Source organism: Electrophorus electricus, chromosome 7, assembly GCF_041902795.1.
Source record: "Electrophorus electricus isolate QZ-2024a chromosome 7, ASM4190279v1, whole genome shotgun sequence".
Taxonomy (NCBI): Eukaryota; Metazoa; Chordata; class Actinopteri; order Gymnotiformes; family Gymnotidae; genus Electrophorus; species Electrophorus electricus.
In genome coordinates this window covers 15,894,975-15,919,019 of record NC_137503.1, presented here as the reverse complement: position 1 = coordinate 15,919,019, position 24,045 = coordinate 15,894,975, and the positions used below count along the sequence as shown (strand labels likewise).

At 37.3% G+C, this 24,045-nt stretch overlaps 1 protein-coding gene across 1 annotated transcript; it reads right to left on the bottom strand.

Annotated features, from left to right (window-relative positions):
• Positions 1–1,071: 1,071 nt before the first annotated feature.
• Positions 1,072–15,811, bottom strand: sdc4 (syndecan 4). The gene is made up of 4 exons (XM_027004992.3): positions 15,612–15,811; positions 4,183–4,386; positions 3,080–3,251; positions 1,072–2,876 (listed from the first exon to the last, which is right to left on the bottom strand). The coding sequence occupies exons 1-4, from the start codon at positions 15,666–15,668 to the stop codon at positions 2,725–2,727; spliced, it is 585 nt and encodes a 194-aa protein (XP_026860793.2). The 5' UTR covers positions 15,669–15,811; the 3' UTR covers positions 1,072–2,724.
• Positions 15,812–24,045: the final 8,234 nt, after the last annotated feature.

Below are 24,045 nucleotides of genomic sequence, written 5' to 3'. Positions count from 1 at the left end.
CTGTTTACGTTTGAGAATAAGTTTTATTGTAAGGGCCCTTTGGCTGATTAGTTCTTCGGAAATTTCAGCAAACTAAACTTGTGAGAAGGCTACAGTTTACAGTTCCCCTTACGTGTGCTAAATGTCACGTCATAGCTATTGCACAATAGTATGCCTTTATATTACTTCCTTATATAGGCCTACTAGTGAGCCGTTTTCCCCTTAACAGGGCACTGGCCTATCTTGAAAGCACCAATAATGGGAGCAATTGAATTCGTGTTTCTCTGTGGCATCTACTGGTATTAAATTAGAAAAAGCATGATGTAATACATGTATAGTTGATTCCATATCTCTGAAACACTCCTTTTCCATTTCATATGTCGGGACAACAGAAAATAAGCATCGGCATGCTTATTCATTACGCTACGCAGGTGTGCGCGAGTGTTCACACACAGCTACCTGGAGAGAAAGTGCCCGGGGTTGGGGCTTTCCATACGTAACGCAGAACAATGTTTGCACACACGCACGCACGCACACGCACGCACGCGCACTATTAATCAACCATACAGTGAAAGGGCCCGATTCAAAACGATCAAGAGTAACGGGATGTTATAAGCAACTCGGTGGAAACTCCACGAGGTGAGGCAATTCTTCTGCATATGCACAACGAAAGGCTTTGTAGTTGACAGTACTGCTAGACCAACTAGGTTACGAAACCTTTGCAAGAGAAATGTTTTGAGTTATATATATTGGTTAGTTGCTTTCACAGCAACTCTACCAACCAAACAAGATGTTTTGGAGAGTGTTATAGGAACATTCAGTGACTAAAGGTCAATCTAGTACAGTGAAGATACAATTGCACTTTTTTTTCCAGGTCTAATGTTTCATTTCATAAAAGGTTTGATTAAAAGTTGATGCTGAATCATCACAGCATTGAGAACACCAAATTGTGTGGCGCTCCCTCCAGGTCTGGGCTGAGAGGCACATATGATTCTTGTAAAGCTAGATTTGAGAATCCCTGCTAAACCACAATAAATTATATACAGCTGATTACAGTAAGGTTTAAAATGAGAGAGTGACACCATTACAATGTTATTGTGCATAAAAATAGCTTTATTTCCAAACAGATTAGAACCTGCATGCAGAAATCAATGATTCATTGATCTCTTGACTAGATAGGTGATTTCACATCATGATGAAGAGAGGAAAAAAAAAAAAAAAAGCAGCAGATTTTTTACTCTTCCCCATGTAAATAACATGGCTCACTCACCCTGGCACTTCTATGAGAGTCCTTCTACAAAATATAAATATATATCGCTTAAAAATGTCTAAAAGAAATAGAAAATTTTACAAAACAACAAACCTGCTTCAGAAGTCCTCTGAAAATCACTAGTGTATAGATTTTTCTTTTCTAAAAATCACATGTACAGCTTACAGGGGAGGATCCCCGACCTGAAGGAAGACAATAAAATAGGCTATGTGACAGTTAAATTAATACAATAAAAAAGTAACCTATGAAACACTGAAGAGATGAAGAAAGACACAGAAAAAAAGTTAACCAACACATGGACAGAAAAACATTAGTATTAGCATTGGTCTTTTTTAAACTTCATACTCTTCCTCGCTGGTAAAGTATAATAACAAGCATAAGACAATCATTCCATGTTTAATTTACAAATTCAATACCGGGATAAAACAATACAAAAAAAAAAAAAAATTGGCATTTAAATATTTGGTAAATAAAAGTCTGCCAAAAGATGGCAAAGTACTACACTGTACTTTTTCAAACGGCTATATACAGATCCCTGGAAATTAGAAGTCTGTTTGCAAAGACCATGCCTTTTGGTCAAAAGCACTTGACATGTACCTGTTAAACGAGATGTTAAATGACAACAGCAGCTCAGAGTAACAAAGTCTGCACTTGGTTGTCAGTTAATTCAGAAAACCATAATCTGCTTTAAAAATGGTTTTAGCCTCAAACTCAGGTCACTGATAGTAATCATGACATGGATATATTGGAATGTAAGGGTACCTTGGTTACTGTATTAACAATGAGTAGTTGCTACAATGGTAGCATAATTGAAGCTTTTAGACAGACTTCCCTAGGCTAATGCCAATGCCCAAAGGTCAGTTTCACTAAATAAAATAGTCTGTTCTCAATTTTCAATCTCAATTCTTCAGAAATCCATCTTGCATTTCTGATACTACTAAGATTGGACAAAATTAATCAATCAATTAGCAGAGGGTTTAAAAAACCAAAACATTCCTTAAAAGTCAGAAGGTTACAGTAACATTCCCCTCAACAGCACCTATTCTGCCAATGGCGCAGACATGTGTCAGCAGTGTGTTTTTCACTGCGTGCAGGGTGATTAAAGTTTGCATTGACTTCTAATCCATATCATTTACCTGCAAAGGGCTCTTTGCACCTTGTAGTGTATTACAAAGCAGGGAAGGGAAAGGAGAACACAATGGCAATTTAGTTCAGACAAACAGGGGAACTAAGGAGAATGTCAGGACTTGTACAGTGCAGTTTGGCCTCAGAAAGCCTCCTTTCCAGGTGGGTATGAAACGGATAAAGTTGTATGCAAAGCGTCCAGCAATCACTTTTCGTTTGAAATGGTGACATTCTGTGGCATATCACAACGAAGAGAGAAGGAGGCTGACTGTGCATCAGAGGCACTATGTGAGATTAGAGGTCAGAGTCTGCATTTGCTCGAGTGTGTGTGTGTGTCTGTGTGTGTTCGTTCATGCATAGATCTCGGTAGTGGGTGCTTTTTTGTAGATGGGTTTCTTGCCAAGGTCGTAACTGCCTTCGTCCTTTTTCTTCAGGCAATAGACCAGAAGGACAATAAGGAGGACAGCAAAGAGAAGCCCAACTGCACCGCCAGCAATAACGGCTTCAAAAAAAGGAAAATAAAATTAAAAAAGGTATACATACACTTGTACACAATCTTTTTATTAATACACTGGTTTTAGAGTCCAAAATCTCTAACTTCAAATCTCATGTTTCTTTGATGAACGTTCTTTCAAATAGTAATCATCTCATACCCACAGAAAACAAAAAAACATAGTGCTACATTTGTTGTGCTGTTGAGCTTACCCGCCAGCACTTCTGCCTTCTCAAAGATGTTATGTTCTCCGGCGTGGGACAGGAGAACACTGGGTGGGAAAGCAACCTCGTTGTGTTTCACCAAGTTGAGGTCCTCTTCGTCCCGTGACTGAATCTTGGGAACTGAATCTTGGTCAGGGATGCGGTTATCCAACAGTCCAGGCTATATGAGAGAGAGAGAGACAGAAACAACATTAAAATTAGCAAGCTAGTATTCTCTACACACCTCCACCCACTATGCACATAATATGTGGGAGATATCACACAGACACACACAGACACACACAGACACACACAGACACACACAGACACACACAGACACACACAGACACACACACACAGGAATAATGTAAATTTAGACAAATGATTGTCAGCAGAATTATAGTAATATATATTCCTTTTGCAGATTCGGGTATGAAGCTCCCCATGTGAACGTTACATCGCCTTTCACCCGTTTTCTTTTTTTTTGTAACACCTACACAACTGATTTGCTGCTTCTCAATGGCAAGAGCAACAGAATAAAAAAAAAAACGAAAAGTCATTAGTCAGTCAGTCAGTCAGTCATTCATGTAACATCTTGAACATTTAAACAAGTTCTCAAATGTTCGTCTGGTGGGAACTCAAAATACTGCCAAACTGAGCAAGGGTGACTGATATGCCTTCCAAAACACCCGAAGACTCCAAGAAAAATCAATGATGAGCCCTGTTTTAGCATCTGAAGATGTCTTTACAGTTGTAGACAAGCTCGTCCATTCTTCACATGGGAGAGTAGGTCAAATGTACTTCTTTTCTTTCATTTGCATGTACCCCAGTAATCTGTGTTAGGATCTTTCCAAGTGGCATATTTGAAGTTAAATAGTTGTTGCATAAATTAACAACCATCCACAGAATGCATAAATAGTCACGTGGCAGTGGTATGTAACAGAAAGCAATAAAACAATTATTTGCGTAACACTGTTGCTAATTTAAAATTATCGCGTTAATACAAACTCACACCTCAGTGTATCTGACGATTCCAGGGACTGTACTTTGGCTAAAGAAGCTAAAGGAGAATTCTTTGCATTTATTTGATACTTCTTTAGAAATGCATTTACCCTGGACGTTTCAAGTAGGTCTTCTTCCTCTTCATCACCAGAGCCTGACATATCCCCATCATCATCATCATAGTCGTCGTAATTGTCTGCGTCCTCATCGTCGATCATTGTGCGTTCCTCATCTAGGAAGGCAAAATCACCGGATCCATTGAGGTCGTGTTGCTCCTCAGCCTTTAACGGCATCCATGTTTCTGTTTCTCGTACCTGGAGATATGCGCACACACACACACACACACACACACACACACACACACACACACACACACACACACGTTAACATATTTTAATGTTTTTATTGTCTACTTCACAGATTCTACAATGTAAGCCATTCCTTAAAACTATCACATGGGACAGCATACAAGCCAAAAAATGTAAAAGCCCATCATCAGTGAAAAACATCCATTAACAAGTCAATGAAATACAAACAAGGCATTAATAAGTTAATGAGAGTACAATTTCCAGAGCAAAAGAAATAATGAGCCAGCTTAAATCAAAATGCTGGGCGTTACAGCGATTTCATGATAATGGTGAATCGGTATGCCTAAAATGCCTTTAACCATGTAAAATAACTAACGCAAGGACTCAAATGGCTTATTGGTTTTTACAAAACAGAAATAAAAACATCAAAAATACAGCAGTGCTCAACAATTAATTACATTTATTATTCCCGATAAACAATTCCACCAGGCGGAGTCCGTGAACAAGCTTTCGTAACTAAGCAACACAAGTCTATTCAATACAGACCAAGCTTAATGATTAAGATTAGTATCCACTGTTAACGCTCCATGTAAATCAAAACAAACATAAAAACTAAAACTGCAATGGTTATTGGTTTAAAAGCATTACAGAATCATTTTGAGGTGGTTATAGGTGTGCATACATATAGTTTTTACAACGTTTCTAAGACAACTCAGCCAAATCAGCATTTAGGACTATAACTATCTGTTTTATAATAGTCATTTTTAATGTGATCCAGTCATTCTACAAAAAGAATGACCTTGGAAGTACAAAAAAGAAAGTCCTTGACCAGGCTCTTATCTTTTCTATTATTAAACTAACAAAGGAAGAGAGACCACAGCAACCCTGATTACAGTCAACAGTTGTTCTTTAATGGGGGAAAGCTGAGGGGGAGGTCACCTCACTTCAGCAAAAGATTCTGATAATTGGATTTAGTGATGACCTTTTAGACTGAACATTCAGTTTTCTCTTGTATAACAAAGTCACAGTCTTGTGGGCATCTGTGAAATCATAATATACTATAATATACATTTACATTTATGGAATTTAGCTGACACCTTTATCCAAAGCAACTTACATTCATGGCTCAGTACAGCTTTGAGCAATTGAGGGATAACCCATTACTGCTGCTACAGGCCAAGTCTACAGGGGATTGGTAGATATAGCTGTTGGTTTGATAGTCACAGCTTAGTAAGACTGGCTTGATACACATTTGATAGTTTAATTCTGAGCTGAGTAACACCTGACTCATTTTTGTGTTTACAAAAATGGGTGGATCAGGGTGGAATGGCAGTACTAAGGACATAGTTGAGCATTATTCATCTACTTAACAAACTGGTCTTGTCTTACGACTTGGGTGACTGATCAACTCTGGCTCAGACAATAATGCAAACTCATTCTCTACAAACACCTTTAAATCACTGGGTTTAGTTAATGTTTGAGTTTGCAAGCTGATTTTAAACCATATATAGTCTAAACAAACAGCATTTTAATTTGATAGGCTTTGCACTGAATGTTGAGGGCTTTATCATTGTGGGTGTGCCAAGACTACTGCATGTAGTGCTCCAGGGTATCGGTATATTCTTGACCTTGGGACGTGCGACTTGGTGAGTTCATGCCACTGGCACACTGTGTTTTGCCCGTCTGGGAGGGCTGGCATAGTGAAACAGGAGTTCAATGAAAATGAGGCAGAGCAAGTCAAAGTATTGCTTTTGTGTGTGTGAATTAAGTCTAAACTCAGTATTAAAAAGTAGAAGCTGTTTAACAAGATTTAAAAAGTGTTTGGTTATGACTGGCTCACCATGCACTCTTACTTAATGTTTACTTGGCCCAACCCTTTTGGGCATCATGTGCAAAGAAATGAGCAAACAAAGTGATTCAGGTCCACCATGTTGTGCAACTACGGCTGTGTGATATTACAAACACAAACTCTTTTAAAATGTATAAAATTGTTAATTTTTGAACAATTCTCGATAACGATTTAAATTTTTTATAGTTTCTTACATAAAGTAAGTGAAAAAAGGACACCAAGTCTAATTTTAAAAATATTATTAGAATGAACTTTGGAATATGCAGATGTGCAAAAATAACAAAATGGCACCATCTACAGCACAATATAGTGCAAACAATGGTTTCTTTAAAACATACTTTCAAGGGAATCAATTGCACAAGCACAAGAAAACTTTCAGTATAAAGCAATGAAAGAAGCAAAAGCTTCTTTTAAATAGCAAAAAATAGCAAGCAGCTCTCAACCTTCTTAAGAAAAGGATTAGCATAGGTTTGTAGCTTTCACTTAGCAATCTAAACAGCAAACACTGAGAGAGCCCAGTTTAAATGATATAGTCTATTAAAACCTATCACAACATCAAAGTAAAAGACTTGGAGCTATTGAGCTATAGAATTTTAATGCACAGCACTAGAAAATGATGCAGATCATTTTAGCTGTCTTTTTGAGTACGAGTATCTGCCGTGGGAAACCCAACACCTTGTTGTTTCACACACTGCACCCAATCCACATGGAGTTTGTGTCACAAGTGCTGGAATAAACTTGTCATGCTGCTACTATTGGCTGCTTCTAACCATCATAACTTACACTTAAATTCTTTCAGCATCTGACCTTTCAAATCTGTACCGATCACTGAAGTGATGTTTACACCTTTTTTTGCTACAAACTCTTGCCACAAGCTCTTTACAAAGTGCTGCCTGTATCTCAGTATGTTTTTGTTTGCTGTATGTACGTTTGCATGGAGCCAGCACATAAACACTGTTTCCCACAGACCTATCAAGTTAAGAAGGCTGTGATTGACCAAAACTGATAATTGACCATTTTTAATTGAAAATCACATTAAAACAATTATTTGACTTAACCACATTAATCGTGAAAATTGTCCTGTGTGGTGCTGTAACAAGGTTGTTGCAAGTGCCCCCAGACACACACGACAGACACCATGAGTGAGATAGGCCCCTGTGGACTGCTACAGGTCCAGTCTCAGACAGACAACCAATTTATTTCTCATGTTGCCATGACTGGAAAGAGCCCCAGACATTACAAGCTCTAAAAGATACAAGAGCTATGTGGGCTTTTGTGACCAGCTAAAAGTAAGAAAACTTGAGGAGGACAAAAGGTACAAGTCTTTCAGGCAAACCGGTAACCTGGCAAGCAAGCTATGCCATTTGGCTACTGCATCACACGTCACAGAATTACAAGTTTAATTCAATTCCAGTTTCATTCTTTTATCATCAATGGTGGTAAATTTATTTCAAAAGACATGTAGTGGAAAGAAGTATCATGGGTAAACAAACATACTTAATTTAGTTCGTGGGGAGAATGCACCCCCAGGCCATCTGACTCTCTCACCTATGGCATGTGAAGCTAAATAATTGCCTTTCAACATGATTATATTCTAATCCACTACTATGACACTAACACCCATACTCAAACCTTCTACAGCCCCCCTTCCCTCTCTCATCTCAGTTTACTACTAAAAGGTCCACCCTCCACCCCAGCATGTTAGCACAGGTTTGCCTGCAGACCAAGGGGGTGATGTGGGGTATTTATCTTCTGTACAATGCTGCCAACTGTCAAGCATGGATTTGTTAAGTTAATACCCTACTTAGTCAGAGCCTACATACAAAGAAACTCCAACAAAGGTACAATGTACTGCACAGTATACATCAAAAATCCACTGAAGCTACACAAACACACTCAAAAAGAAGAAAGAGCAAAACAACAACAAAACAAACCTAAGTGAAATTCCTTAATGGGTTTCCTCGCTGTTTAAAACTTCCTTAGGACTCAAACTCCCTGACACCACATTCAAATTTCCATTCAATCCTATTTAAATATATAAAACCTATAAAAAATACACCCTTTGCACTCAAATAGCAGAGGCTACATTTAAACACTATAAGCATCAGACTACTCAGGATGACGCATCTGATTAGAAACCAATTTCACTAATTCTAGAGATAACATCACACACGGTTATCTGGCATCTTTCATTAAGTCTACTTAAATTTGAAAATGTATATGAACAGGATGCAGATTAATTTTGCTCATATATGTTATAATGCAAATTTATGCTCTTTCCCATGATCTTCTGATATTAGATAAGCTACTTGAACTGTGCAGAACAGAATACAAGATTCAGAGTTTTCCAAAAACTGTAGGCCACACTGAAGAGGAAGAAAAGCCACTTTTCCTGCTATTTTGTTAAGTTGGCACTTGTAGCACATTAACGTAGAAAGAAAACCTAATTTTTATCACAGGAAGTATGAGCAAATTACAAGAAATAAAAATAAAATGTTCAAACTAGTACAATTCCAGTAGCCTAACAAATTCCAAACATTACGAAGATAAAAGTGGCGATTTAGGCTTGTGTTGTGTATGAGGCCTGGCCCATCTCAAGGCTCTCTTATAGAAATCAGATCACGCAAATACCAAATAAAAATCGCAGGTACTGCCTTTACAAAGAAAGAGAGACACTACATAGAAAATGCAGAAAAACAGAAAGAGAAAATGAGACACAGAGGGAGTGTGGAAGCCCCCTTAAAAACTCCCTGGTCTGTAGAGAGAGAAAAACAACTTCAGTCTGACACCCACACTGCTTTAAATAATCAGAAATCTGGGCAGGAAGACAAAAAGACATTACTGAAAAGAAAAATTCCAAAACAACACTCTTCAAAGTTGGAAAGCAAAAAGAAACAAAACCTAAAATCACTATATGGTATCGCCACTTCTAGAAAAGGGAAGGCACACACACACACACACACACACACACACACACACACACACACACACACACACACACACGATAAAGGATACTAACCAAAGAAATTACCCAATCTCTAAACATTATAGAAAATGGTACAGAGGAATACCACAAAGTAAAAACCAGTAACTGAAAAGTTTCAGAAGGCTATATTCATGCAGCAGGTGAAACTGGCTCACATCTAATCTCCATGACTCAGATGCATTATCCATGTGGTCTGAACTGAACATTTTCAGTTCTGACTGGAACACTTTTAGATGTGGTTATGAAATCTGATACCTATCCAATACATGGAAATGTAACTATGAACAGCCAGACTGGAATTCATTCAACTCAACGTGTCAATCCAACTCAACACTCATCATAATTTCGAACAGCTGGGAAGGAAAGATGGACATCAGCAGTAGGGTAGGATTTTAGTGGTGGGCATCTGAGGTAACAGACCTCAAACATTTATGGTGATGTTTCTGTATAAAATTAGAAGGCATTTATCACAACCTCCTCGCTCTCATGATGTTTCCGCCTCCACTGCATATTAATTATGGACAATAACAGTCTAGTGGCTGTTACTGTTGACTCCATATTGATCATTTACTTCTGGGCGAGTATGCTACGTGAAGCATTGCTATTTTGCACATAGGGGTCAGTTCAGGAATGTGAACAGCTTTTCTAGAAAACCAGACTAGACATTAATTGCTTATTTTATAAATTTATTTATTTATTTTTCTCTTACAATTGTAACTACTGTTGTGACCTTGGTACGCCAGAGGAGGATTGCCCCCCCCCCCTCCCTTTGAGTCTTGGTTCCTCTCAAGGTTTCTTCCTCACGCTCTAGGAAGTTTTTCCTTGCCCTTGGCCTGCTTTGTGACAACATCTGTTGTAAAAAAGCACTATATAAATACATTTGATTTGCTCTGACTAATGTGGTAATAGAATTACTCAGAATACAAAGAATGAGAGTCACTATTACTCAGAATACAGCACAGCTGAAAGTGTTAGAAGTTGCACTTCAGTTGGTTCTTGTCATGTTTATATTGAGCCTTTATATAAATCTCCAGCTCCTTTAACTCAAAAAGCTTGTAGAGTGAAGAAGTCTTGAGGCTCAGCAAAGTTTGCTAGATTCAGGCAAGCTTAGCAGAGCAGAAAGTAAATCCTACCATCTGCTCACAAATGGCTTGGCATGTGGTCCATTAACCCAACAGAAAGGTAGATAAATCAATGAAATCACTGCTGCTTTTGCCATATACCTTAGCTGTAAGCTTTGCATTATTTAGGAGTACCATGAGAAGGGATCCAGACCAAGATTAACAAAATTCTTTTCACTGAAGACAACAACTGAAGTTTAGTTGATCAGACAACCACAACCAAAGACAAGCAGATATTAAATATCTTATCCTATAAATATTCCATCCCATAAATATTGTTTTTCCGTTAGTAATGTGCTTTCCTTTGAATTACAGGCATGACCCTAATTCTGAAGAATAGAAATCTTGAGTCAAATCATGATAAACAAACAAACAAATAAAAGATCCTAGAATACTATGACAGCTTGGACAACTTTAACAAATGCAAATACAGACCTCAAAATATGCTCTTCATCCATGAAAGAAAGACAGAATCCTGACTTGCACACACTCAGGAGCGCTCACACAGAGAAAACATCCAGATTCTTTACATGTGCAGAGGAACTAGGGTTTTTCTTTTCCCAAACTGATCCTGTACACTTGAAATCTCCTGTTCAAAGGGATGGAGGTATCCATCTTCTAATGTAGTTGTTTAAACAAGTAATGCATTGCTTATAACAGTTCACAGGTCTCAGTGATCCATCACAGTGGAATGATTTTCTGATTTTGTGATGAAAACAACGAATCTTTGATATTACACTTACAAATTCATTTTAAAGATGTCAATGTTGGCAAGTAATGTGGTCCAGTTAAAACATATATAGCTGGAATACAGAATGTCAGATTACAAAAAAATAATTCCCATTTATTCATGCCCTCATCTGACTCCATTATAACTTCAAATGAAAGTAATTAAATCCTTTCTTCTCTCCGTCACAGGCCTTTATTAGTTAAGCTCATGACTATTATGTGAGGTCCTTTCCTGGGAAGAAGACAGAGCCCAGTTGTAAATTCTAAACAACTGTTATTGCACCTTTACAGCAAGACAAAAAAAATCCAATCTGAGGGGCTCACAACACAACTTTACAGAGGGCAATTACCAAGTAAAAACTGAAAACCTCATGGAAATAAAAAAAAAAAAGGTCCGATGCTTTAGAACGCAAAAGACCATGTTCTCAAACCTTTCTTAGTCACATTTAAAGCTTCACAGACATGCAAGCCCTACTGTCTATTTGTTTAACATGCTAATGATGTACCTGATGCTTATGCCTGTAGAAGAGAAAACCTCCCAAGAGAAACTCCCACTGTGTGTGTATGAGGAGTGGAACACATCAGAAATCAATTAAAACAACAGAATGGTGCTTTCCAGATTTATCAAGTTGGATAAATTGTGTCAGGTTGTACCAAGCTTTTTATCCTTATTCTAAAAACATCATCATTAAAAAAAAAAAAAATAATATGTGTGAGGAGTATATTGCAATATTTCAATGCTTAAAAAAAGTTGTAATATTTAACTGATGAAATGACCATGTAAGCTTACAATTTCACTGATAATGTAAATGTTCTGTAATTAAGTGGGACTTAAGCAAGACGTCAGAGTAACACAGTCTAAAAAGTTGTTAAAAGAAGAACAGGTGGTTATCCTTAACCAAAAGGAGGTGACAAAAGGTTAATAAGACCACAAGATAAATAAGAGTAGTCAAACCCCCAGTAGCGTTGGCAGAGTGGGCAGGAAGGTATTATTCCCCCCTTAAAGCATTTTTGGAAGTAGATTTTGAACTAGCCAAGTAACTGTAATGCGACTTTCTCCACATTTTTCAGTAATTACATCTTCAATCAATTCAGCCTGAGTATCCAAATCACAATATTCGCCTAAGTGTTGACTCCCATTTTAGTCCATGAGAGTATCCTTTTCATTAAATTCTATGAACTGGGCAGATCCACTACTATTCATGTATAATTAGCTCTACAAGTGCATGGTCAAGGCCTTCAAATTTATTGACTAGGATATATAGGCTATACATGTCTGAAACAAACATGCTTGAGAAAACGTTCACAACTCAGAGTCAGAAAAAACAAAAAAAAAACCCTTCTCTCCCTGCCAACATTCCATTCACCAAAGGGTTTTTATAGGCCAGTGGACAGCAATGCAGAAAGCATCATTACATCCTGGTGAAAGTATTTATCATGTCCAACAACTAAGCCTTTCACTAGCCATTCTGTTCAGCCCATTTAGTAAAAACAATAAATACATAAGAGAAGTAAACAATAAATGTTAAGTTATTCTAGTACAAATGATCTCTTACTTAAAATAAAGAACTCCCAACAAGACACAACAGACAGCAAGGGAGCCCTATCTTGAACCAAAGCATATGCAAAATAACATACATGCAGACACATGCTGATTATCTACATAGAACAGAACACCATGTCTCTTCCCAAAAGTCGTGGGAAGCCAGCCCATTCTAAAAAACTGAAGTTGCTTTTCTGGCAGAGGCCCTGAACAAAGCTACTTCCAAGTAGGTTTTGGTTCCTTGAAATATTATTAGGGATAAGAACTGTATTATTACCAGGAAAAATATTCCCATTCAGCAGAGTGGAACACACCACGGTGGGTTTCCGTTCACTTCATCAACAAGAGTAAAATTCCTATCAGCGTAATACACTGACAATTTTGCATATTGCTATATATTCTCATTAATTGGTTTTCCATGGGTACTGTCTTGCAAAAGTTACAAGCACTTTTTTATCCAAAAAACGAGAGAGAGAAATTCTACCCTCAACCAGCCCACATCATATCTTATTTCACATCATGTTTCATAGTATAAGCTTTGTGTCACAGTCAACAATTAGGAAAAAAGAAAAAAAAAAATGTGGAAAAAAAAAAATAAATTACACATGAAACTGAATTTTCATGCGAGTGCCAAGACCTTCACTAGTCTAGCAGCTGGAGGAAGGGAGTGCAGTGAAAGGGCTGAACCATTTAAACCCACCCAAGAGCGCGAAGTCCCAAAAGAAGGCTGGTCAAGGTCATGAGGGGTCAAATTCCACTGGAACACGCAATAGGAGGAGGAGGGGAGCAATGAAAGGGAGCAGGAGTGGCTTCTGCATGACCCTAAAGAATGTCCTCTGCTGAAAACTGCTGACAGCCTTTTGATGTGCACTGCTTGCCTCCCACATCCACCTTTCAGCCCACTATAAACAGTCATATTGTCGACTGTTTAAACAGGGAAGCAACTCAGCTAGTGTGTGATTTCAGTCAGAATCGTATCTACTTTGCTTTGCTTTCTTGGGCAACAAAAGATTACATCTAAAGCCCCATGTCCAGTGCAGGTAGGTAAATCAATTCAGCAGTAAAAGCATGGTCAGGAACTGGAACTGTTATCTTTGTTCAAGTGTACACGCTAACCCAACCATTGGCTGTCGGATGGTGTCAGGTCATTGGATGGCATTGGTATTCAAACATCGCTGGTACACAGAGTGGTGTGTTCCATACAGCTAGCTCTATTTAGTGCTCATCAGTGCTCTTTTGGCTGATTGTGCATGTTGAATCGGTATCTGCGGTCAGCCATATTGGAGATTTCTGAATGGCTGTTCAGTCTAAATTCGACTTGATACAAGATAATACAGACACACTCTATAATGGTTCACATTGTGGCTTGATGTACTGAGGCAATGTACTAAACTAACCTAATATTTACCTCTATGGAAAGTAATTGTGTTATGCTATTTAGAGAACAGATGGAACATTTCACAACTTTGATGATAACATATGCAATTTTATGGAGGGAGGAACCTCAAGAGAAGATGTGGAAATCAGTGAAAACTCAGTCATTATAAGAATCCTGCACATTCAGGAAGCTGTCATTTGTTTTGGTTAATTTTCTTTTGCGCAGGCATAGAGTCTACATGCGTGCCGTTCATCAGTTGGTTTGGAGTGTTTGATTGTTAATACACACAAGTGACGATGGGTGACTAAGCTGACGGAATGCGATCATTAGTTGCTTAGAGTTGGCATTAGTTCTTAAGTGTCAGTTTCAGGTGTCCTTAGCCTTAAAAAAAAGGCTCAGTTGGACTGCACATATTCCAAGAACTGAAATAGAAAGTCCTGAATTTGGAACATTTGCATTTTGCTTGTATGCATTTGTGGCTGGCTGACCACACACACTGGGTGGTATCTGTCTTATTACCATTCCATTCTATTTCAGTCTGCTCTCAGCTCCCTGGCCTTAAAGACATCTGCATGTAGCTATTCTTTCTGATTATGAAAAAACAGCAAGGCACATGACTCTGGCAGACCACTTGCAGGTGTTTCAGTCAATGACTGTTGGTTATGAAAACCAACAAAAATCAAAAACTCCATAAACAAAACAACTGAAGACAATATTCATGTTAACATTCTTCTGGGGAAAAGGTTTTTTTTTTTTTTTTTAAATCAGACAATCCCTTAAAAATAAATCACTGCCATCTAATGTTTTACATACTTTAGCCATTTCTCTTTCTTTCATTTAATTCTCTCTTTCTCATAGAAAGAAACATAAAAGACTACTGCCAACAGAGGTTTTTATGATAACTGTCAGATTACAGCCTAGCTGTTCTCTCTCTAAAGGAACAAACAGTCCTGGACAATCCTAAGGCCACCAAAATAGCTTGCTGTGAAAGACAATTCATGAAAATGTAACAATACAGTAAAATTCTAAACATTCGGATTATGAAATTTAAGATTACAAAGTAATTTATGTAACTAGCTAGGTAACTAACTAGGTTAGTCTACCCCATCTTGTGATTATGATTAATGTAGCTACATCGGTTAACTTATAAGACACTGACATAGTCAAGCAAAAATATCTAGATCGTTAGCTAAATATCTGCAATGTTATGCAACACCCGAATAAGGCAAAGTTAACCATCACTAGTGAACCATCGACTCATCTTTAAATCCGACATCACTACATAGATACATAAGTTAGGTTAGTTAGCTAGCTGGCTAACTAGATAGCTAGCATGTCTACCTAAATAGCTAGGTTATCTTAGCTAGTTAACCTAGTTAACGCTAGGTTAACTGAAATTTGCAAATTGTTTGGTTAACACGCACGATGCCTACTAGCTAATTAATACGCACCAAACTGATTTATACTACTTTATACACTTACTTGAAACCAAAGAAAATACACGTTAGCTAACGTATAGAACAACTAGCTTCCTATTTTCATAACTAATGTTAGCTAGTTAGCTTAGCTAACGCGAAGCTAGGTAGGTATCCAAGTTACTTGAAGTACGAAGGATAGTCCCTTACCGATTCTGCGAAGACAGCAGCAGCCAATAAAAACAACATGAGGTACACTTTCAGCATCTTCGAATCCAACAGCTTATAAAACAAACCCAAAAAATCAGTCAAAAATATAATCCTTTGTAATAGTTCACGTTAAAGCTTATACCCGGAATCTACTTGTCAGCGATGCTACTTTCTTTTAAGTCCAACCAGCTACGGAACTTCACGTTCTATAGTTTATAGCTGTGCTCCGCCCACATCCGCAACAGGAAATCACTGAAGAGGGTGGTGGAAAAACTTTCTCTTGTCACGTTTTACGGGAAATTTAGTGGTTCGTGGAAGAAAAAGGCGCGTGAACATCTAATAAGTAGAGAAAATATAACACATAATAAGTTTTTAGTTTATCTATTTCGCCGAAAATTCTACCCTACAAGACCCTACTAAAGGATTGATGTCTACGCTAATTTATTCTACATTTAGCTTTAAAGAACAAGCATAATATGATTGATTAACTTTTCGATTAGTAGTTTAAAAGATACAATGAAAAGGACATTTGTTTTAATGTATCACTGTGTGAGGAACTTGTAGGATCTTCTGGAAATTTTATGTGACGTATTCTTCTGGCAAGCCACTGCGTCATTCGAGGTGGAAATACCGCACACGAAGCGTCTTTCGTTTTTCTGTTGCATAGTGTAAGATATGCAGTTTATGGTTGTCAAAAACTTTCTTGTTTCGTTTTTCTTTTCTTTTCTTTTCATCACTTCTAGATGTGAATGTCAGTTACATTCGTGTTTATTTTGCTTCTACAAGTAACAGCATTTCTATTAATCATTACGTGACAAAAAAATGCAGACAATGGCAGTGACAATAACCATGTAGCCCGTTATCCAATAAAGCATTAGGCTTAGGCTGTAATGGAACAATGACAATTAAATAATATTCTCATGAGCAATAGTGTATAATTATTGTTGTTTTGAGAAGCTTTGAAATGCTCTCTCAAACGTCTCAACATGATAATGTCAGTTGGTAAGGTACAGTAAGAGAGTTTAATAACTTTTTAATTCTACTTGGCTACCTTTATTTAACCCATCTGTAGTATCCTTTTATAAACTGAGAACATGGGTTACTGAAGGTACATGAAGATAACAGATACAAAATTTTATATGTCTTCATTTTAAGCACATGAATCATTACCCGAGAGTAATGTTATGATCTTTTTGTTGGTATTTATTATTTATCAGCAATAGTATAAGAATGCTTAATCTGTGGCCTTCTAATTTAGTGGCGTTCCTTTCGGATGTTTATATGTTGGCAAGTTTCGGTGCTACCATAGCAACTGCTATAGACAGCGCCCAGGTTTTGAGAAGCCATAAACAGCCCTGGCCTTTAGACTGGCTCACTTGCAGTCAGTTAATGCAATCAGATCCGCATGCTCTACGTTAGAGAGGCCTGCCTAGCTGAAATTTTACTGCCCTTCTCCTCATCTCTGGCTTGCCTTCCCCCCCACCACCATAGTCTGTCTTTTGTCTCTAAGCAAAAAAGCAAATTCCTCCCAACCTCTGACACAGACATTCCACCTCCAGCACAACAATGAAGGCCTTTGTGTGCATTCTAGCATGTTTTTGCATTTGAGTTTGTTTTATTATGCTCTTGAGCAGGCTGGAATATGTCATCATTTTCTGTTTATAGACTTCCCTGATTTCACAAGTTCTGAATTCTATCAAAAAAGGCTATTAAAAAAGGCTGACTTATCACTGCCTGAGACCCTACTTTTGCCAGACCTCAGGGGAACCATAGAATGCTGGCAAGCAATATTTATCTTTCCCCACTCTACAAGTATTGCAATACAAATAACAAATGTGCAATCAACTGTCATGCATTCGAATGTTTATGAAATAGTGGTTAAACATGTGATTGCATAAAGAAGACAATACTGACAGATAATAGAATGACTGATTATGGCAAACAAAACAGACACCTGCATTTCCTCATTACAATGCTTATGCATTTCACAGAGGATGAAGTGTGTGAAACTTATAATAGAACATTAACATTGTTTTTATTTCAAAATCCATCAGAGAGGCACCATTGCTGACTTCAGTTGTTGTAATAGCATCAGTGACTGGAAACAAACACTATTTTACATCTCCTTTCTGTTTTGTCTACTGAGCTATGCTGTAAGAGTAGTGCTGACAGTATTAATTTGCTAATAGCAGGGGGTGTAGTTTACACAGACAAACCTCCCTGTGGGCTGTGAAGTGATGTTTGAGTGTATCACTGTCATTGTTTACTTCTTTAATATCGTTGCACTAACCTCTTAGAAAGGACCATGTGGCAGATAAATCCCAAAACAATACAGTTGCATCTGTACTAAAGAATGCTTTATAATTTCAAAACAGGAGTGTTTTGGGAAATGTAAGACTTTGCTAAGATGTAACAATATGCCTCGTTAAGTTCTATTAATAACTCCACTGAAGAGCCTGACGGCTGTGGTACATTACACCTTCTCATTGTCGACCCCATCAGGGAGGAGTTAGAGATTTGGTACAAATTACAGAATACCATAATGAAATCATCTCTTGATTCAATTGCAGTATCTTCTTTCAAACAAACCAATCTGAATAGCTCAAGTTAATTACTCAAGATAAATATTACATTTACCTGAGAAGAGTCTAGTAAATATATTGTTTCACAGTAGGATTTATTTCCAGCCGTGCTCTGTGCCAACCATTGTGGGGTCTCTAATATAACACTGCATATAACAGTGAAATTTTTGTGGCTGGGTTCTTATAATTATACGATCTTCTAACCACAAATATGACAGAATAAAATTATTAGGTAGTGTTGTGGTAGTGTGGTCTGGTGGGCAGAATCATAAAAAGTGGCTACTGTTATTCAAAAGACATTCTATGTAAATTACTGTTGAACTGTTTTAATTTCTTTGTAGAGCAGGTGTCAGGGGCCATGCTAACCATTATATGCAACTAATCTAAGGAAATGCAAGTAAGGGAAATATCACTGCTGCATACCTACATATATTAAAGAGATGTTCAGCACAAGACTGGCTCAAATAGCTAAAGTTGTGGGTAGAAAACACATAATAAGCAGTTTATTTTTAGTAGTTAATACTGAATTATAAAGAGATCCATCTACACTTAAAACTATACCTTCTTTAATAACAACTGTAACAAGACTTGAGTACCACCATCCCAATCTAAGAGTCACTGAATGTTTTTATTTAATCTTAGCAGTAGCTGGTTCTCAAAGCTCTTTGAATGTACACATGCTGTTTAAAAATCAGTCCTGCATTGCTAAAACATCTGCATGTACTCTCATCACTCCAAATAACTTTGTTCCAGAAATCTTGAGGCTTGTCTCTGTGCTGTTTGGCATATTGTAAGCAGGCTGCTTTGTGGCATTGGCGTAGTAAGGGCTTTCTTCTGGCGATTGGACCTTACAGCCCATTTTCTTCAAGTGCCTCCTTATTATGCATCTTGAAACAGCCAGACCACTTTTTTTCAGAGAGTCCTGTATGTCAGCTGATGTTATTTGTGGGTTTCATTGCATCCTGAGCAATTTTCCTGGCAGTTGTAGCTGAATCTTTTGTTGGTTTACCTGACCTTGCCTTGGTTTCAACAGAATCCCTCATTTTCCACTTCTTAATTAGAGTTTGAACACTGCTGATTGGCATTCTCATTTCCTTGGATATCTTTTTATATCCATTCCCTGTTTTATAAAGTTCAACTATCTTCTCCTGCAGATCCTTTGATAATTATTTTTGCTTTCCCCATGTCTCATGCAGGGGTCTGTCAGGAATCCACTAACTTACTGACTCTTTATACACACACACTGATTGACAAGCAAACAGATCACAGGTGGGGATGCTTAACTTTAGTAACCATTTAAACCTGTGTGTGTCAACTTATGATGTGTAACCATGCTAAAACTTCCAGGAAATGTAAACTTTTGATCATGGTTCTTTTGGTAGTTTCTGTTGTCTTTATGATTTTAAAAAGGGCAAAAACAATTGTTTGATAATAAATGGCTTGACCCAACCACTAAAGATGAATAAAAGAAAAGTTGTTGTATTACCATTATTATTCTCTGAATAAATACTTAAAAATCACAAATTCTGCCATGTTATGTAAACTTATGAGCACAACTGTATCTTAAAGGTTTATACTCCCCTATTCTGGTCTCACATCCAATTGGCTCCATTTTAATTGGATAACAACTTGGTGAGGTGCCTGAATGGAGGTTGACCGATTTTTTTTCAAATAAATAAATAAATAGAGTAATCACCTGGTTTTAAAATGTAATGAGCAGAAAGCACAGATTTTTGTTATGAAATGTGGTGAGTAGATTTAAATAGTAAGAAGTAACATACATACTCAAGTAAACTACAGATATTTAAAAATGTACTTAAATACAGTAACATAGTACACATACTTCGTTACTTCCTGCCTCTAAATTTAACAGGATCACACTTGTTAAATTCCAAGGGATGGAGCACCATAGCAAATTCATATGTCTGAGTGTGGGGGGTGGGCAACAGAAAACACCACAAGGCAACTGGAGAATTGTGTTGTACGAAAGGGACATTACTGTGGATTGACTGGAATTTCCTGCTGGAGAAGGCACACACAGTATGCTATATGAGTCATTCTGATAGAAAAGGCAATCGATCAAACACATCAGCAAAATCAATAAACCTAAATGCCAACTGATCCCAGATATCACAGAAAGCTATTTTCACACTATGTGTAATATATGTATCTTGTACATTAGATCATTATTGTATGCTTAAACTCTGTAGTCGGAAAAATAATAGTGTTAAAAAATATCAATGTTATTGTCATATCTGGACAAATTCTTTGGTTATCATAAAATGTATTATATGTGTATTATATGAATATATATGTGTTTCAGGGTGTGGAGAACAGTGATCATTGTGAATAGCAGGTTCTTATTATTCTACCTCTCTTTTCACTCAAAGGTTAGCTGCAGCAACCTTTGTCAAATTCAGAAACCAACAAGGATCATTTTACCTTATGTGAGCTCTGGTTCCCGCTTAAGAGACAATACAGACTATACCTTTCATGATCCTCTCTTACTTCTTGCTTATTTTTTAGAATTACTTCACTATAATATTGTGACTAACAATGATGAAACACTGAGAGAAAGGTGGTCACTGTGTTGTTAAGCCATCTAAAGGCATTTAGTGGCTCATTCAGAATTAGGATTTTCAAAGTTTTTTCCAAAAATGAAAATGCATGCTTTTTCAAATGTTCAAACATATGCTCTCAAATTAGTCAAAGAGGTTCAATAAAGACAAATGTATGCTTGATACATTATCACTGTGCCCAAAAAATAGATAAATGGTCATAAATTAAGGTAAATTGAATGTTTACAATGTTTACTATTTCACAGTCATCTTTAAATTCATCATCCACAAAGATGCCTATAAATGCTTAAATGGAGATCCATGTTGCTTGGTTGGGTGTCTGAACTTTTCCCGTGTTGCAGGGAGTTGTGTTATATAGTGGCATTTACAGCCATGTTCAAGTGATTCTCTCCACTGCCCCTCAACCAAGTACCCCCCTTGTAGGGCAGTGATCCTAGCAATCAGGAGTCAAAGGTCAGAAAAGCTAAGTGAGCCTCAACAGACCTATAGATGTCCAGAACAACTCAATGGTGGGATTGGTGGGGTTTGGACATGAGTGGAGCACCTGGTCAAAATGATTCAGGTACAAATGCCATCTGTGCCATGTGCCTCCCATGAAAATTTCATTGAAATATAACTGAGTTATGTTCTCACTCCAAAGGACACAGGCAGGGTCTCTCCATTTAGTAAGTGATGTTCCAGCAACGTGTGCTTCTGTAGAGCTGCTGATGGTATTGTCATCCAAACTGAAAACTCCTCAAGCACAGAATACATTTTATAATGCCAGCAAAAAGTCCTGGAATTTCTGTGCACAAAAGGAAGTAGTGGGAGGAGGGGCAAGTGGTGGCAGTGGAGGAGGGGTATTGCCGCAGGTGAGGGAGCATGCCGGAACAAGACCGGCCTGATCACATTACAGCAACTAGTCAGTCCACTCTTCATGAACCACATTGTGTTTCTATCCTCCCATATTTCTTTTCCCCAAGAAAATGTATGGGTTCCTTCTTTATAGTCTGTTGGTGGAACTCTTAGAACCTTGTTGTCTTAATTTGTTTATAACTGAGACAGGTCACTCAATTGGCATAAGAATGGTTTGATACCGCAACAGTATACATATTATGAAACAAGATCCTTTTACCCTTATTACAAAGGGTCAGACCAAAGGAAACTTTAAATTTAATACAAAAGCTATTACCTAGATTTCTTCCATCTCCTAACAAGAAAAGATTTGATTTTAAGTCAAATTGCTCAGCCAAGCAGCTCTTATCAACTGGTAACATTTTGCCGATGCTTTTGTCCGTTTCCATAGATTTGTTTGGTATGCTTTGATGCTTGATCCTTTTTTCAAGGGTCTATACAACTTTACAAGGCACTCCCATGGCGGTGGAGGGGCAAAGTTAAGCCCACTGAACTGGGTGAAAAACCTTAAAAAAAAAAAAAAAAAAAAAAAAAAAAAAAAGGGGTCTTTAAATAATACCAGGACTTTCTGTGCAGCCAATGTGTGAGCGAAGCCATGCTTTCTCTTTAAACATGATCCATCGGGGTGACACCAGAACACAGGCAAGCATACCAAAAGAGAACCAATAGGCAATCATGTGATAATAGTCCTAAACCAAGTAGAACATCCATTAGTGTGTGCCTCCTATATAATGTTTCATTCTTAGAACCTGACAGCTTTGCATACAGAAAATCGAAAGTAAATACAAAGCACTGTGAGTGGCCTTGGTTTTGAACTGGTCAGGTGTTCCAGCCATGTAAAATATGCCTCAGTGTTTACATGTCAGAGTAAACCTGACTGTTGTAAAAAAAACAGTAAGCAGAGGAGGGGTTGGAAATTAGAAAAACACAATAACAACAACAAAACAAGAGCAACAGAAAACTCACTGCCCTACTTAAGCTAGGGCAAAACAATCAGGGAGGCTGGACCTCCCACATGCTAACATTTTCTATATGAGTAGCTAAGAACATGGAGAAAGGGGTGTAATCTATGCATAATTAGCATATTTTCAGAGCAGTTTATAGGTCTCTAATAATCTACTTGCTGGAAAGTTCTATATGCTGTACTTATTATGGAACTATCTGTTATCAAGCCTTCGTGCAAGCTGGAGTACTGGTAATCAGCGCACATACCCATGTACTGTCAGATTATTGCAATGGACAGAGGTCCATTGGACAGGTCAAGCTTGTCTGTTTATCACATCATTCTCATTGTTTTCTAAGTTGTTTATTATTATATACACCTTAAGAGCACTTCAGAGGGAAACAAATAAATGAAAATTGTAACAAAATAGCTTACATAAGGGGATTTTCATGTTAATTAATGAAAATGTAATTTATTAATTAAAGACTACAAAAACATGGCACATCCTTTCTTGACATGATTATATGTTCTGATTAAGCTGTAGTGCATACTGTGCTTGCCAGTTTTGTGTTTGGAAAATGTTGTTATGAGGCATACAATGAGTAAGTGCTGCAACCTTGTGGTGAATTGAGGAACTAAAGGAAAATTGTGTAAAACTTTTTGTTCTAAGAGCCTTTCACCTCACCGGATGTTTTTTTTTTTTTTTTCAAGCTACATAGCTGCTCTTATTACGTTAACAAAAAAATCCATAACGTAATTTACTGTATTGCTTTGCTAATATAAATACAGAAAGGTCTCAATGTTTTGATATCAAATAAAATCCATTTAAATGGTGTGACAGAAAATGTTTAAAATTTCAGCTGTGATTTTTAATAATTACTTGTTACAATGATGTAAATATTTAGTATAAATGAATCTGTTAAAACTAAATGATTGAACTAAAGATCTCTGAAATTCATCAGATGCTAAAAGCAATGCAGTTCATCTTAAATTGTAAACAAGATCAATAAACAAATAAACAAGACTTTTGTCCACGATATTCCTACACCACATCATATATTGCCAAATATGAGCAAAACCCATCAAGACCAGATTCAGTAAATATTAGGCTTGCAACCCTCAAAATATGGGAGCATACCAAAACAACGTTAAAGGGAAGTTATCTTGGTTTTTTTATCCTCATGCCATAGAAAGGTGGAAGATATAAAGTGAACAAAAGTGACTTATGGAACGAGTTTTACGTATTTTCTTGAATCATTATCAAGTCATGTTTATTGACAGATTTATCAAATTTACATTTTTTTTAGGATTTATGCAGATGACGTTATAGTAAATGGACTGAAGTTATATTTTGAACTAATCAATTAATTGAATCAATTAACAAATAGGCTACTGATAGTGAAACACCTTTTGTACACTGGGGAAAAACAAACTGT

Bases quoted from the DNA above. Each gene is read 5' to 3' on its own strand.
- sdc4 (XM_027004992.3), bottom strand. From the start codon at position 15,668: ATGCTGAAAGTGTACCTCATGTTGTTTTTATTGGCTGCTGCTGTCTTC. The intron at 3,252-4,182 runs GTAAATGCATTT...TCTCTCATATAG, and splicing joins ACCTACTTGAAACGTCCAGG to CCTGGACTGTTGGATAACCG. The intron at 2,877-3,079 runs GTAAGCTCAACA...CTTTTTTTGAAG, and splicing joins GAAGGCAGAAGTGCTGGCGG to CCGTTATTGCTGGCGGTGCA.